Source organism: Penaeus japonicus, unplaced genomic scaffold, assembly GCF_977035675.1.
Source record: "Penaeus japonicus unplaced genomic scaffold, GWHDUDI00000001_assembly GWHDUDI00000024, whole genome shotgun sequence".
Taxonomy (NCBI): Eukaryota; Metazoa; Arthropoda; class Malacostraca; order Decapoda; family Penaeidae; genus Penaeus; species Penaeus japonicus.
In genome coordinates, this window is record NW_028234426.1 from 19,426,086 (window position 1) to 19,441,085 (window position 15,000).

Sequence of the window (15,000 nt, forward strand, 5' to 3'; positions counted from 1 at the left end):
TGTACAAAACGAAATATTCTAGTTTAATGATGGTAGAGATCGAGCGAGGACTGACTACGAGCAGTTTAAGCTCTAGAAATATCCTTATACGTGACTGTTATATCCTCTTCGTTTGGCCTGATCCAGGAATGAATCTACTCTGGTTAACATTCACGGACGAGAGGACGAGCGCTGCGTTTGGCCCGGCGATGACGTGTGCACATCAGAAAGCGTTGTCGTTTCCGGCCGCCCTCGCGTTGCCGTTTCCGTCCTGTCGCAGGCCAAGTGCGAGGCGACGACCGAGGGGAGTTAGCGCTGTGATGGCCTGCCCAAGCAAGAACGCATAAGTCTGTGTAATAATAGTAGTGTGGCGGGACAGGTCGCCTCACAGGTGGAGTGTGGCCGATATCGACCTGGCGAGCCATGGTGCGGCCCCAGCGTGACCCACATGGTCCATTTTGGCGCGCCGTTCGCACCCTCGCCACACCATACCACACCTGCAACTGAACCGCACCTCATCGCCACACAGCAATATCACACCCTCCTATCTGTCTTTCCCTTTCACCTGTTGCCCCATTTTCCTACAGCACCCCCTGCCTCCTTCATCATCCCCCTTTGCATGTGATGGTGTCCCTTTTCTTTATCATGCAGTTTTATGGTGCATTTGGCCTTTATGACCTTCGATAGATTTTTTCTTTCAAATTAGAGTTTTCATTTTACGTATACGTAAGTTTTGGATATGCATACTACGTATGTATTCCGTCATAACTAGGCCAGATGCCTTATCCTTAAACTACGCTCTGTGGTATTTCCTTGTGATTAGAACGAAGCGTAGACTTTGACTGGTCACATTTAATTGAGCCAGTGCATGATCAATATCCGTAGCTGTATATTCATACACTTTTATATGTAATAGAAATGCATGAAAATCATTTTGCAAATACTACTATATACATCAATTCTTCGGTCTGTCAATGAAGGTTAATTCCTTGAGTAAGGAATTCTTTCCGTTGTCTTGGCGAGTGTTGGAATTTTGTTCATCTGTTTCATTTATCTGTGTGACCGGATTTCGAAAGCTGATAGACAGACATTTTTCATCGTAGAGTAATTTTATATGATTTTTGCCAAGTGGCTTTTAAAGTGCAAGAAAGTAAATGTTACAGACCAGTAGTAAAAACGCAGAGTAAAATAAAATTCACTTCGCCAATGAAAACAAAATTTCAACACTTTTTTTAAATACTGATATAAGACTAATGGGATAATATCATTTCAATATCACCCTGAGCATCTATTCTACTAAGATAAAATTAAGTTTGTATATGTATCCTCACCTGATTTATACACCTATCAAGAGTAATCCACTGCCATGAAACGATTTCCAACAAGACTTGCAAGAGTCAATCATCAGGAAAATCATTTCGAGATCTCATGCGAATTTTCAAGGCAGTTTCTGGAGTCTATTCACAAATTATGTCTGTTGCTTATACACACTCATTAGCTAGATGATATAATGCTCGCGTCCATGTTTAAGAAAACACATATTTCCCACAAAGTTTATCATAAATTTGAAATTACAGGTCTGAACAATTTTTTTAAATTTACAACAAAGTTGGCGGGATTAAACTCATAGTAAGATCGGGGAAAGGAAAGTACCATTACCACAACTATCACAATCAAATTAAGTTGGCCTACATCAGTTGCATAGCCCTCGTCTTGGAAGAAGTTGGACAAGGGGGAAATGGCCTGAGAGGTTCGATGACTCGTTGGTTATCTGCAGCTGATCTGCGGACGAAATCTTCGTTATTCAACTTAGCTGGGAATATTTTACAGTTAATATATCTATAATCCTTCCATGCTATGGAAAACGGCTACACGTTATTTAATGATTGATTATGATAGGGAATTATATAAGATATAGTCAATACGATACTCAGATATATACAGAACTTTCTGCAGGAGGTTTCAATACTAAATCTGGATAAGATATTCATTGATCTAGGGGGCAAAATCTGCTAATGTATACTAATAAATACATATCACATACATGCTCGTAACACTACAGTGAATAAAAATATGACCCTGGGAAATAATTTTAAAGGACCTTTCGGCGATCTATGCATCCGTAATAGGCTGACGCTATCTAAATTAAATTTTGCAAGGTCAGCGCTCCCGGCATACATTCATCATGCGGACATTCATACATCGTCCTGGCAATCTCGATGCCCGACAAATATAAACAGAGCTTACTCGAATAAAAGAATTGTAAACTATCATGAATCTGACTCAGAATGACGCCCTGTCCCGCTATGCAAATACCGCCACGGCCCACTCAGCAAGCATTTCATATCTGACTCCCTTGAGAGTCGTAAAAGAAGTATCTGTGTCTCTGTGCTTATAATAAATCACGTATAAGTCTGGGACGAGAAAGCCTGGCCGATCTGAAAAGCACTTGGTTGTAATTTTGATGCTGACCCATGCATTAATAAAGGACAAAGAGGCGCGAAAAGCTGTGGACTGACCCTAGATACACTAGGAGGAAAAAAAGCCTGAGGAGTGAGACATTTGTCATTGTGAAATTTGAGATTTACTGAAACCATATATTTCGCAAAGGTAGAGTTACGAACATGGGAAATGGTAACCTAGATGTGCGTCAAGACATGCGTTAGTGATAAGTCAGAGAAGAAACGTTAAGAACGAAAAGACAAAATACAAAATGCGCACAACACACAAAAGCTCGATGCGGTTCCTCTCGCCCTTTATTCCCATTCACCCTTCATTTACTCTCACCCTTCTGACAATTTCCACCTTCAGCTTGACCCTCCGGTCGCCTTCACCCTTTTCACTTTGATCTTTTCAGGAAGAGATGGATAAATAAATAACGAATGGCATCAATTTCATCAACAAGTGATTGGGAAATTGTCTGTGCGTACAGCGAACGTGTACGTGACAGTTCTGTGTCTAGCCGCGAGCTCTCCCCCTCCCCCCTCTCTCCCTACCTACCCTCACCGACCTCTCTCATGCGAAGTATTGAGTGGTGACTGTCGAGTTCCCCCTTTCCCTCTCCCTTTTCTCCCTTTATTTTCGTAAACTAGTCTTTCTTCCCTTTCATTCCTAATCGGCATATCCTCCGTCGCTCCACTTTGCGTGTTGCTCACTCTTGGCCTTCTCCCGCTTTCCTTGCCCCCACCCCGCCCGCCCCGCCCGCCCCGCCCCGCCCGAGACGTCGAGGCGGTCCCTGTGAATAATTTACGGGGGTAGTACAACCCCGTGGAGAGGAGGGGAGGGCCACAGGGGTGTGTACAAGCGACCCTGGCTGTACATTATACATGTGCATGCTCCACGTCGAGTTTCAGCCGTTAAATTTGCATCTACGCGAATGTGTACATGAATCCGGCACGTGTTGTTAAAAAGGGAAGAGGTATCAAAAATAAGCGTAGTAGTGTGTGTGTGTGTGTGTGTGTGTGTGTGTGTGTGTGTGTGTGTGTGTGTGTGTGTGTGTGTGAGTGTGAGAGAGAGAGAGAGAGAGAGAGAGAGAGAGAGAGAGAGAGAGAGAGAGAGAGAGAGAGAGAGAGAGAGAGAGAGAGAGAGAGAGAGAGAGAGAGAGAGAGAGAGAGAGAGAGAGAAGAGAGAGAGAGAGAGAGAGAGAGAGAGAGAGAGAAGAGAGAGAGAGAGAGAGAGAGAGAGAGAAGAGAGAGAGAGAGAGAAGAGAGAGAGAGAGAGAGAGAGAGAGAGAGAGAGAGAGAGAGAGAGAGAGAGAGAGAGAAGAGAAGAGAAGAGAAGAGAGAGAGAGAGAGAGAAGAGAAGAGAAGAGAAGAGAAGAGAAGAGAAGAGAAGGGAAGAAAAGAGAATGTAGATATGAGTGTTGGTGCGAGAGAGAGAGAGAGAATGTAGATATGAGTGTTGGTGCGAGAGAGAGAGAGAGAGAGAGAGAGAGAGAGAGAGAGAGAGAGAGAGAGAGAGAGAGAGAGAGAGAGAGAGAGAGAGAGAGAGAGAGAGAGAGAGAGAGAGAGAGAATGTAGATATGAGTGTTGGTGCGAGAGAGAGAGAGAGAGAGAGAGAGAGAGAGAGAGAGAGAGAGAGAGAGAGAGAGAGAGAGAGAGAGAGAGAGAGAGAGAGAGAGAGAGAGAGAGAGAGAGAGAGAGAGAGAGAGAGAGAGAGAATGTAGATAGGAGTGTGGGTGAGAGAGAGAGAGAGAGAGAGAGAGAGAGAGAGAGAGAGAGAGAGACAGAGAGAATGTAGATATGAGTGTTGGTGCGAGAGAGAGAGAGAGAGAGAGAGAGAGAGAGAGAGAGAGAGAGAGAGAGAGAGAGAGAGAGAGAGAGAGAGAGAGAGAGAGAGAGAGAGAGAGAGAGAATGTAGATATGAGTGTTGGTGCGAGAGAGAGAGAGAGAGAGAGAGAGAGAGAGAGAGAGAGAGAGAGAGAGAGAGAGAGAGAGAGAGAGAGAGAGAGAGAGAGAGAGAGAGAGAGAGAGAATGTGTATGTGTGTGTGTGTGTGTGTGTGTGTGTGTGTGTGTGTGTGTGTGTGTGTGTGTGTGTGTGTGTGTGTGTGTGTGTGTGTGTGTGTCTAGACCTATACATGTAGATGTCTGAATAATATATGCAAGCAAATAAGAAAGGCGCGTCCAACATGCGGAAGTAACATACATTCAATATATCTTTTAGTGCTTTTTTTAATATAATGCATATAATAAATCGTATCAAATTTCCCTAAAAGCAGAATAAGAATGAAAACTAGCACGGGAGACCAGCGACAACAACACTGTGACCTGACCTAGGGTGTCGGCGCTGCGAAGCGAGGTCAGGTCAAGCCTAGAGCTCCCCGGACCTATGCCCTGGCTTGGAGTGGAGCGCGTGGGCTCCGACGTCGGCTGTGAGGATCAGCCGATGGTAAAAGGAGGCTGCCTTCCCCACCGCTCGACTCGATACCCGCTCGTCGTGCCCGTGGATGGTCTGGATGTCCCGCTTCGTCATCCGCACGGGCAAGAAGCGGTACACGCAGCGGCTCAGACTCAGGTAAGATTTCGTGTCCGTGTTGCCCACCAACATACCTGTTACGTGCCACGTGTCACATCTGAATTATTTAAATCAAAGACACGTAGACGTCTTCAGCTAAAGATTCATGGAGCTCCTTACCCGCGCCTAATCATAAAATGTAAATTCAACCAAACATCAGACTTTCTTATTAATAGTTTCTTGTGAATAAACCAGTACTCAGTAGCTCTACTTCTTTCCAGCAAAAAGGCGTTTCTCATCTGTAACAATTAAAGAGAAGAATAGAGAGAGAACACCATCCCACACAAGCTGACCAGGGCATCGCTCCCTATCTGAGTGTAACGAAACAAATATTATCGATTACACTGAAGCCGAGAGTTAGGTCATGCAAGGTGTTAAGTCTGGGTGCAAGAGAAGTGTTAATTCAATGCAATACATGGGATCACTCCAGATATACCGCTATCAGCGAGCTACACAGATGGAGGAAGGCCGTGAACTCGGTCGGCGCCCAACATCAGTTCGTAGAAGAACCGGACGGCGCGATTCAAGTTGGAGACAGAAATGCGCTCGTCCGGCCCGTGAATCCTGCTGAGGTCTTCCTTCGCCAGCAGCAGCGGGTAGAAGCGGTAAACGCAGTGGGTGAGATTGAGGTAAAACCTGGTGTCGGTGTTGGCCACGAGCACGGCTGAAACATGAGACTGTGAACACTGGGACCTGTGCAGGATGAACTACATGCTATAAAGAACAGCGGTGGAGTCATATACTGCTATCCCAGTTACATGAAACTCTAGCTTTATATCTGAAAAAGGAATAAAAATCTACATCGTTATGGAGGTACATCATGACATAATATAACATAAAGTGACCAAATAGCATACGCATAAAAAAATATTATCCAAAGAAACCGAAATTAATATGTGGACAAAAGAACGCAATTGGTTTAGGTGAAGTTAGATCACGTTAGGCTAGTAGGGTTAAACCAAATCAACTCACGCGGAGAGAAATGAGTCAGGATACGAATAACTCTGCACATTCCGCAGGTAAATCCTGTGCTAAAAAGAGGACAAAACGAAAACTAAACTCAATTATCAACTGGTAGATCTTGATGGATGAGTTTGCACCCTTGTTACGCCCATGTTGGGATTATCTTCTTTGGTGCTTCACCAATAACAACAATCGCCGATTAAAAGGCCATTAAGGGCTAATTGAATGAAGAGCGCCGGACCAAAGCACTTAACCAACACCTTAGGGCAAGAGGGCGCACATCGACGGCGTTGGGGGTGTTAAATGACCGCCGTAAAGGGGGCGGAGTTTGGGGAGACAGGAAGCGCAACGAGGGGATACAGCGTACACAGATTTAACGGCCATTGGTCATCGGTCATTACCATACATCAAGGCCTTGTCCTCTGATTTTCAAAGATGTGAAATGCAAGCAAAACGGACGGTATGCCCTTTTTATAATAAAAGGGCCCGTAAACCACAGAATCTAATATACAATAAAGGCAACGGGTAAATCCGCCAAGGATTTGTGAATGGCCGACCAAAATCTAAATATAAAATTTAAATTTGAGGCATTTATTTGTTCATAAACTGTATAATTGAGCAGTTCTATATTTATTCATAACGCTTGCTTTTAATGTGTGATAATTACGGTATTTTTAGCTTTACAAAAAGAAACAAAAATCTGCACTATCCTTATCCACTATACATACAAATTAAATTTTAAATAAAATAAAATCAGATCAAATGTATATATATATATACATATATATATATATATATATATATATATATATATATATATATATATAGATATATATATATATATATATCTGTCTGCGAGGAAGCGAGTGAGTGAGTGAATGAATGAATGAATGAATAAATGAGTGAGAGAGTGAATGAATGAGAGAGATCGAGAGTGTGTAAGTGTGTGAGTATGTGATTGTGAGTGTGTGTGTTTGTGTGAGTGAGTGAATGAATGAATGAATAAATAAATTAGTGAGAGAGTGAGTGAGTGTGTGTCTGCGCGTCAGTGCGTCTGTGTGTGTGTGTGTGTGTGTGTGTGTGTGTGTGTGTGTGTGTGTGTGTGTGTGTGTGTGTGTGTGTGTGTGTGTGTGTGTGTGTGTGTGTGTGTGTTAGACTTGGTCTGTTTATCTATCTCTAAAATAAGATCTGAACACACGAAAAGGCAACTGTAGGTTCTTTCAGAATCCATCATAGAGAAGAAACTGAGCCACCCACGGCGCTGGATTTTCTCGACGTCCCGTGGCGCGTCGATGCTCTTCTCAACCTGTATTTCACACGGCATTTCACGTGAAGGAAATGAGCGAACATTAGTTGATAAAATTACAAAAAAATATCAGCCGTCAGAGCACAACAGTTCATTAACAGCCTGATGAAAACAAATTAGTAATGAATAGCCTTCATTAACGATAGTCATAGCTATTATATCATTCTACAAGGTTTTTGTATATCTGGTCTGCTGCCACAGAATCGGAATCAATTCCCTGACAGCAGCTTGGTAGGTGGCACCCATTGAAACAAAAACACCTAATTTCCCCAAGGCGTTGACTAATTCAAGGCAACTTTTTGATCAAGCCTCTGAAGCCTCTCCTTCATGTTGAAAAATATATGGAGATCCTTAACGAGCGAAAGGCTGTACTGATAAGGGGTCAGAGGTCATACGAAAGAAAAAAAACAAGGAGGGAGCACTGACTTGGGACGGTCACAGCCTCTGGGAAGATCTGGGCCACCGTAGCTGCCAAGAGTCGCCAGCCGGGCACGTGAGGGCCGTAGGGGGAAATCGGGTGCGCTTCCCGGGTTTCTTCCACCGTAACCTGTGGACGTCAAGGCATCGTCACAACTACAGCAAGCAACAGGATTTCTGGATTTATAAAGACATGAGCAATGAAGTCGCCAAAGAGACAGTCCATATAAGCAGAAGCAACAAAACGATGCGTTTCATTTGGATGTGGTTCTAACCGCCCTTGCTTTAATCAATAACTGACTTAAAGGAATTATTCAACAGGGTAAAAAGATCCCCTTCGTTCGGCGCCTTTTCACACACGAAGCGCACTGATCCTCACATGAGCCTCTTCCCTTGCTCTCATTCCTACCAATTCTACTTACCCTAACGAGCGGGTCGTTGATAGCGGCAAGGTCGTGCTGGACCACGTCGTCGAGCGCCTGGGCGGGATGCACTCGGTGGTTGATAATGGCCCACGCGGAGGCCGGCACCACGTTCTCCTGAGACGCACAAAAGCCTTGTTTACAGCGCCTTGCGAACCAACGCAAGGAAGGCACTCGCGTGGGAAACCATAGTCATATCGACAACAACAAAAAATACCAATAATTATGATTATGATTATCATTTTGATAACAATAGTTGGGATGTCAATAATGATGGTTATGATGATGGTAACATTAAAATGACTAATGATACTGATACTAATACTATTGTCATATCAGTAGTAATATTAATAGCAAAATAATAACACGTGTTGTGATAATAGTAATGATAATACTGCTGTTATAGTTGCTGCTGCTACTGCTACTTTTACCACTACTACTCCTACTACAACTACCATTGCTGCTGCTGTTACTACTCTTACTGCTACTGCTGCTGCTTCTGCTGCTACTACTACTGTAACTGCTGTTACTGCTACTGCTGCTGTTGCTACTGCAACTGTTGCTGCTGCTACTACTGCTACTGCAACTGCTGTTACTGCTACTGCTACTGTTGCTACTGCAACTGTTGCTGCTGCTGCTACTACTGCTACTGCAACTGCTGTTACTGCTACTGCAACTGTTGCTGCTGCTACTACTGCTACTGCAACTGCAACTGCTGTTACCGCTATTATTACTACTGCTATTACTTATACTGCAACTACTGCAACTGCTGCTACTGCTACTACCGCTGTTAGTGTTACTGCTATTGCTACTGCTGCTACTAATACTCTTTCTACTACTGTTACTACTGCTACCACTACTATTGCTGGTGGTGGTGGCAGTGATGATGATGATGATGATGATGATGATGATGGTGGTGGTGGTGGTGGTGGTGGTGGTGGTGGTGATGATGATGATGATAGTGGTGGTGATGATGATGATGTTCATCATTATCATCATCATCATCAACCTCATCTTCAACCTCATCATCATCATCATCACCATCAACCTCATCATTCTCCTCCTCATCCTCCTCATCACACCGATGTTTTCCGATTCCCGGCATGCTTCCCAAATGCTCAGCTCTTTTCCTTGACTGCAGAAGTATTGTAAAATATAATCAGCCCGATGAGGAGGGAGCAGTGTGGTGGCTTCCTCGTCATGCTGAGGTATTATCGTGTGATACTGTTGTCAATAGAGAGAATATTCTTTCATGATCATGATGATAATAGTAGTGATGATGATAATGATGATATGAATATCTGCAATAATAATGTTAATGATGATGGTAATAATAATAATAATAATAATGATAATAATAATAATGATAATAATAATAATGATAATAATAATGATAATGATAATAAAAATGATAATTATTATCATTGTAGAAATATAATAATAGCAATAATAATAACACTGACAATAATGATAATAAAAGTAACAATGATGATAATAATAACAACAACAAATTATAATAATTATAAAAAAAAAATAATAATAATGATAATGATAATAGTAATGACGATGACGATAATACTGATTATCATTATTAACATTATTACTTTTATTACTGTCATTTTCCTTATCATCATAATATAATGTAATGATGATGATATTAATGATAACAATAATAATAACAACAATAATAATAAAAATATCAACAATAATAATAAAAGTGATAGTGATGATGACGATGATGATGATGATAATGATAATGATAATGATAATGATAATGATAACAGCAATAACAATATCAATAACAACAACAATAATAATGATAATAATAATGATATTGATGATGATAAACATAATGATGAAAATTATATTATTATCATTTTTAATAATAATGATAATACTAATGACAATAATATTAATGATAATGATGATAATAATAATAATAATAATGATAATAATAATAATGATAATAATAATGATAATAATAATAATATGGATAATAACAATGATAATGAAAAAAATAATAATGATGATAATAATAATTGCTATTATTATCATTATCATCATTATCATTATCATTGTTATTATAATTTTTATTACCTTGATAATGATAATAATGATGATAATAATAATAATAATAATAATAATATTATTATTATTATCATTAATAATAATGATAATAATGATAATAGTAATAATAATAATAATAATGATAATAGTAATAACAATGATAATAATAATAATAATAGTAATAAAAAAATAATAATGATAATATGAAATAGAAGAAGAAGAATGATTATGATAATAATGATGACGATCATCATCATTATTGTTATCATCACTATTTATATTACTTATTATCACAATCACATCTTTCATGGTAATAGAACATCAGCATCAGTTGAAAATCACGCCCATGATTACGGTTATCATTCTGCCATTATATCATGTTTGTTCATCTCTCTAATCAGAATACATGAGAATCTCTTTCCCGAGATCAAGGTCAAGCTCGGTTCCACTGTCTGCCCCAGAGGTTAATTTAAGGGAACACTAGGAAACAGACTGGTTCCGTGTCCTGAGATGAGAACCGGGAGAAAGAACACGAGGAAACAGACTGGTTCCGTGTCCTGAGCTGAGAACCGGGAGAGAGAGCAAAGGTGCCTAAGACACTCACCTTGACGCCGGCGCGGACGATCGTGGCCGCGGTGGTCGTGCGGATGATGGCGTTCGTCTCTCGGCTGCGCGACATGATCATCTTCAGCAGGGGCTCGAACAGCCACGTGTTGGCGAACACTAGCTTGTGCGGCCACGACGCCTGCGAGGGCATGTCAAATGAGTTCGTTTGGAAAAGGCATTGCTGACTAATATATCGCAATTTACTGACTCAAGTCATCGGTGTTCGGGTGTTTCTTCGTTTATGTATCAATGGTGTATAATGCCAAATTCATCTGGATCTGAGAGGTAAGGTTTTCACCTTATTACAAGCTAATGATGCAACGCCGTGTTATAACGGTGTCCGCCACCGTTGCGTTTACCTTGTGTGCCATGAGAGTGAGGAGGTCAGCCTCCGTGCCTTTGCCGAACATGGACGGCTGCGGGTGGCGGTGGAGGTTGACCAGGGCAGACGCCAGCCGAGTGACGGCCTGGTCGTGCGGGGGGATCGAGGAGTGGCCTCCCTCGCCATCCACATCCAGCCGGACGCGCATCCACCCCTTTTCTGTCACGCCGATCCTGTAGAGCACAAGTCAAGTCAGGCAGTGGCCGGGCAGGGGCCGGAGAAACATATGCGTCTGCAGTACTTAGTGGACGTTTCCAGGATCACATGTGTGTGTGTGTGTGTGTGTGTGTGTGTGTGTGTGTGTGTGTGTGTGTGTGTGTGTGTGTGTGTGTGTGTGTGTGTGTGTGTGTGTGTGTGTGTGTGTGTGTGTGTGTGTGTGTGTGTGTGTGTGTGTGTGTGTGTGTGTGTGTGTGTGTGTGTGTGTGTGTGCGCGCGTGCGTGCGTGCGTGTGAAGTGAAAATGCGTACGGACGTTTGTGTCCGTTCGTTCACGCGTGGGAGAGAGATATAAAAGCGGCCTCGCAATGGGATGACACCGTTGCCGCTATTAATTATAATCGCAGGAGTGGTTGACGGGTCAGCTGCTGGGTTATGATGAATATGCATATAAATAATTTAATTATCCCGAGGATTTAGAGGTTATTTCCTCGCCCGAAATTAAACTTATAAAAAGTTATCATGAAAACAGTCCATGGAAAAACAAGAATGATGTATAGTACACTGGCAGTGAGGATGGGGGGATGAAAAAAGATGAAGCAGTACTGAATATAATTGATACTGATTACAGTTATGAAATGACTGCAGGGATTAGAGGTGCCAAAGGTGGCAGCAACAACAGGAAAGGCGATGGAAGTAAATCCGAAATGAGAGACGCAATGTCGCAGTCATTACGGTGATGCTGAGATAGATAGAGACAGATAGATGGGGCAGGGTTGACGATGGAGATGGATGTGTTCGTGACAGCGGCGACGTAGAAAGAGGGAGGAAGAAAAGAAGATAGAGATGGGGCGGAAGAGGAGAATATGTAAGAAGAGACCGAGGCGGACGCGGCGGTGAACCGGAGGGAAGAGGAGGGCAAAGAGCAAAAATGAGGCGGAGGAGGAGAGCGACGGCGGAGACGCGGCGCTGCATCAAGAGGAGAAAGAGCTGCAGAGCCGGAGATGGAGGACGAGGTGAGAAGACCGGCGTGGTTCCCCTCTGTCCTTTACCCGACCCTGCATCTTTCCCCTCGCATCGCACCCTCGCCCGACCCTTCCTCGACCCCTTCCTCATGCCCTGGCTTGAGGGGAGGCGCCGCCGCCACCGACCGTTCTGAGGGGAACTGCAAGATTAATGCAGGTGGGGAGTGTACATATTATTATCAGAGGACATCGCTGTTGCTGGGGATATTACTCCTCTTCTTTCCTTTCCTATATTATTCATCCATCTATTTGTGCATTCATTTCATCGGGTAAATGACCAGTGTCTTGGGTCACTCACTCGAATATTTGTAATTGTGACCAAAATTTGTTGTTAATTTTACTAAGATTTGGCGTGTGTGTGTGGCATGTATTGTGTATTTGGTTTAGTAATATACACAATAGGTGGCGCTTCAGTGTGAAAACCCAGAAATGTCGATGTCGATGTGAAGGTTTTCATTTGCTGTTCATGCATGCTATACTTCCCAAAATACGTTTGTGCCCAAGAGAAGAGCGCAAACGCAGTAGAAGGAAGAAGACTGTTATTTGATCATCATTCCGTGTGTTATAGTAAAAGGATCCCAGAAATAAGTGGCGAGTACTTACGCGGCGACAGGAATCTCCATGCCGGCCATGACTCCGTCCAGCACGGGCATGCCCTCGTCCAGCACGAAGTCCAGCGCGATGCCTCGCTCCTCAAGGAGCCGTCCGATGTGGCCAGCGCCGTCCACGCCGTGCACCTTGTGGGGTGGACGGAAGACTTTGAGAATCCCTCTCTCTCTCTCTCTCTCTCTCTCTCTCTCTCTCTCTCTCTCTCTCTCTCTCTCTCTCTCTCTCTCTCTCTCTCTCCCTCTCCCTCTCCCTCTCCCTCTCCCTCTCCCTCTCCCTCTCCCTCACCCTCTCCCTCACCCTCACCCTCACCCTCACCCTCACCCTCACCCTCACCCTCACCCTCACCCTCACCCTCACCCTCACCCTCACCCTCACCCTCACCTTCCACCCTCACCCTCTCCCTCTCCCTCTCCCTCCACCCTCTCCCTCCCCCTCCCCCTCTCCCTCTCCCTCTCCCTCTCCCTCTCCCTCTCCCTCGTCTTCATCCTCATCCTCTCCCTCACCCTCTCCCTCTCCCTCTCCCTCTCCCTCTCCCTCACCCTCTCCCTCTCCCTCTCCCTCACCCTCTACCTCTCCTTCTCCTCCTCCTTCTCCCTCTCCTACTCCTCCTCCTCCTCCTTCTCTCTCTCCTTCTCCTTCTCCTTCTCCTTCTCCCTCTCCTTTTCCTTTTCCTTCTCCCTCTTCCTCTCCCTCTCCTTCTCCCCTTCCCTTTCCCTCTCCCTTTCCCTCTCCCTCTCTCATCTCCCTTTCTCATCTCCCTCTCTCATCTCCCTCTTCCTTTCCAATCTCCCTCTCTCATCTCCCTCTCCCATCTCCCTTTCCAATCTCCCTCTCCCATCTCCCTCTCCAATCTCCCTCTCTCATCTCCCTCTCTCATCTCTTTCTCTCATCTTTCATCTCCCACTGCCATTTCCTTCTTCCATTTCCCTATTTCATCTCTAATCTCTTATATCTCGTCTTTATTCACCCTATCTCTGTTTTTGTTCATAATATAGTCCCTTTCTATCTTTCTCCTTCATCCGTTCTTTCCAATTTTCATTCCTTTCTCTCCTCCACTTTAACTTTTTACTTCCCCTCCTCGGCCTCTCTTCATTCCCCTTTGCTTTCCCCTCTCTTCGTATCTGGCTTACCTCTTCGTCATGGCCGAACGCCACGTAGAAGGACCTCGTCGGCTGGAAGCCCGAGGACACCATGTAATCGAGCGCCATCATGATGCCCTGTTGAGAAAGAGGACGTTAACGCGAAAGAGTAATAAACCGCCCGGCTACTTCACTTCATTCTTAGTCCTTTCTTTCCTTTGTTTGTTCTTCCTTACCATCACGCCCAGTTTGTCGTCGATGGCGCCGCGACCCCACACGAAGTCCTCCCCGGTCTCAGGATCAGGGATGACCTGGCCGCTCCAGGGGTCCTGCGTCCACTTGGCGGTGTCCACAGGCACCACGTCCATGTGCGCCGCCAGCAAGTACGGCTGATGCTTCGGGTCACTTCCCTGCGGACGCGGAAGCGCAGTCAGTAAAATAAATTGTAAGTCGAAAATGAAGTGCAAGTTCCCTCCTAAACACCGAAGAATAATTGGATATTCGAGCACCAATTGATATGCATCTTTTTGGTCTAATGATACTGTCGATAAAATGTTGATCCATTCATACTGTGTTGATAAAGATTTCCTCTTATTTGACCTTTTCATGACCCGTATCTGCTTACCGTGACCCGCTGATTTCGTGTTGCAGGTTAGATTCCGGACAGTGGTTATGTTTCCATTCAAAATTTACAAAAAATAGAAAAATAAAAAGGTTAGAACTAATACGGGCCCCGCAGGACTCATTTTCAAAGTATTTTACTTTGGTCTCGCCTTTGATGAGCATGAGGCCTTTGTGGCGGACGGAACTACATGTTGTCCCATAGGCTTTCAGTGCCTCATTGCAGGAGGAAGAGGATGAAGCAAGAACTTGATTAGTGTTCTGGTATTATTCATATCAAGCTTATCCCTGTTGGTATGAAGGTTCTCTACCAAAAGATGAATTAAGTGTAAGGATCATCTCTAAAAAAATAAAA

General features: G+C 43.7%; 1 protein-coding gene across 2 annotated transcripts in view; it reads right to left on the reverse strand.

Annotated features, from left to right (window-relative positions):
- Positions 1–1,520: 1,520 nt before the first annotated feature.
- The window catches only part of LOC122252325 (N-fatty-acyl-amino acid synthase/hydrolase PM20D1.2), a 17,380-nt gene continuing 3,900 nt past the window's right edge, over positions 1,521–15,000 (reverse strand). The window contains exons 3-11 of one of the 2 annotated variants that reach the window (XM_086550801.1): positions 14,261–14,434; positions 14,076–14,162; positions 12,940–13,073; positions 11,134–11,329; positions 10,773–10,913; positions 8,102–8,218; positions 7,689–7,809; positions 4,752–5,028; positions 1,521–1,761 (exon numbers count right to left, since the gene is read on the reverse strand). In XM_086550801.1, the coding sequence (XP_086406927.1) occupies positions 4,790–5,028; positions 7,689–7,809; positions 8,102–8,218; positions 10,773–10,913; positions 11,134–11,329; positions 12,940–13,073; positions 14,076–14,162; positions 14,261–14,434 (1,209 nt within the window). In that variant the 3' untranslated portion in view covers positions 1,521–1,761; positions 4,752–4,789. Of the gene's footprint in view, positions 1,762–4,751; positions 5,029–5,429; positions 5,658–7,688; positions 7,810–8,101; positions 8,219–10,772; positions 10,914–11,133; positions 11,330–12,939; positions 13,074–14,075; positions 14,163–14,260; positions 14,435–15,000 lie in introns of both variants that reach the window. The other variant, XM_086550802.1, reaches the window with a different exon arrangement.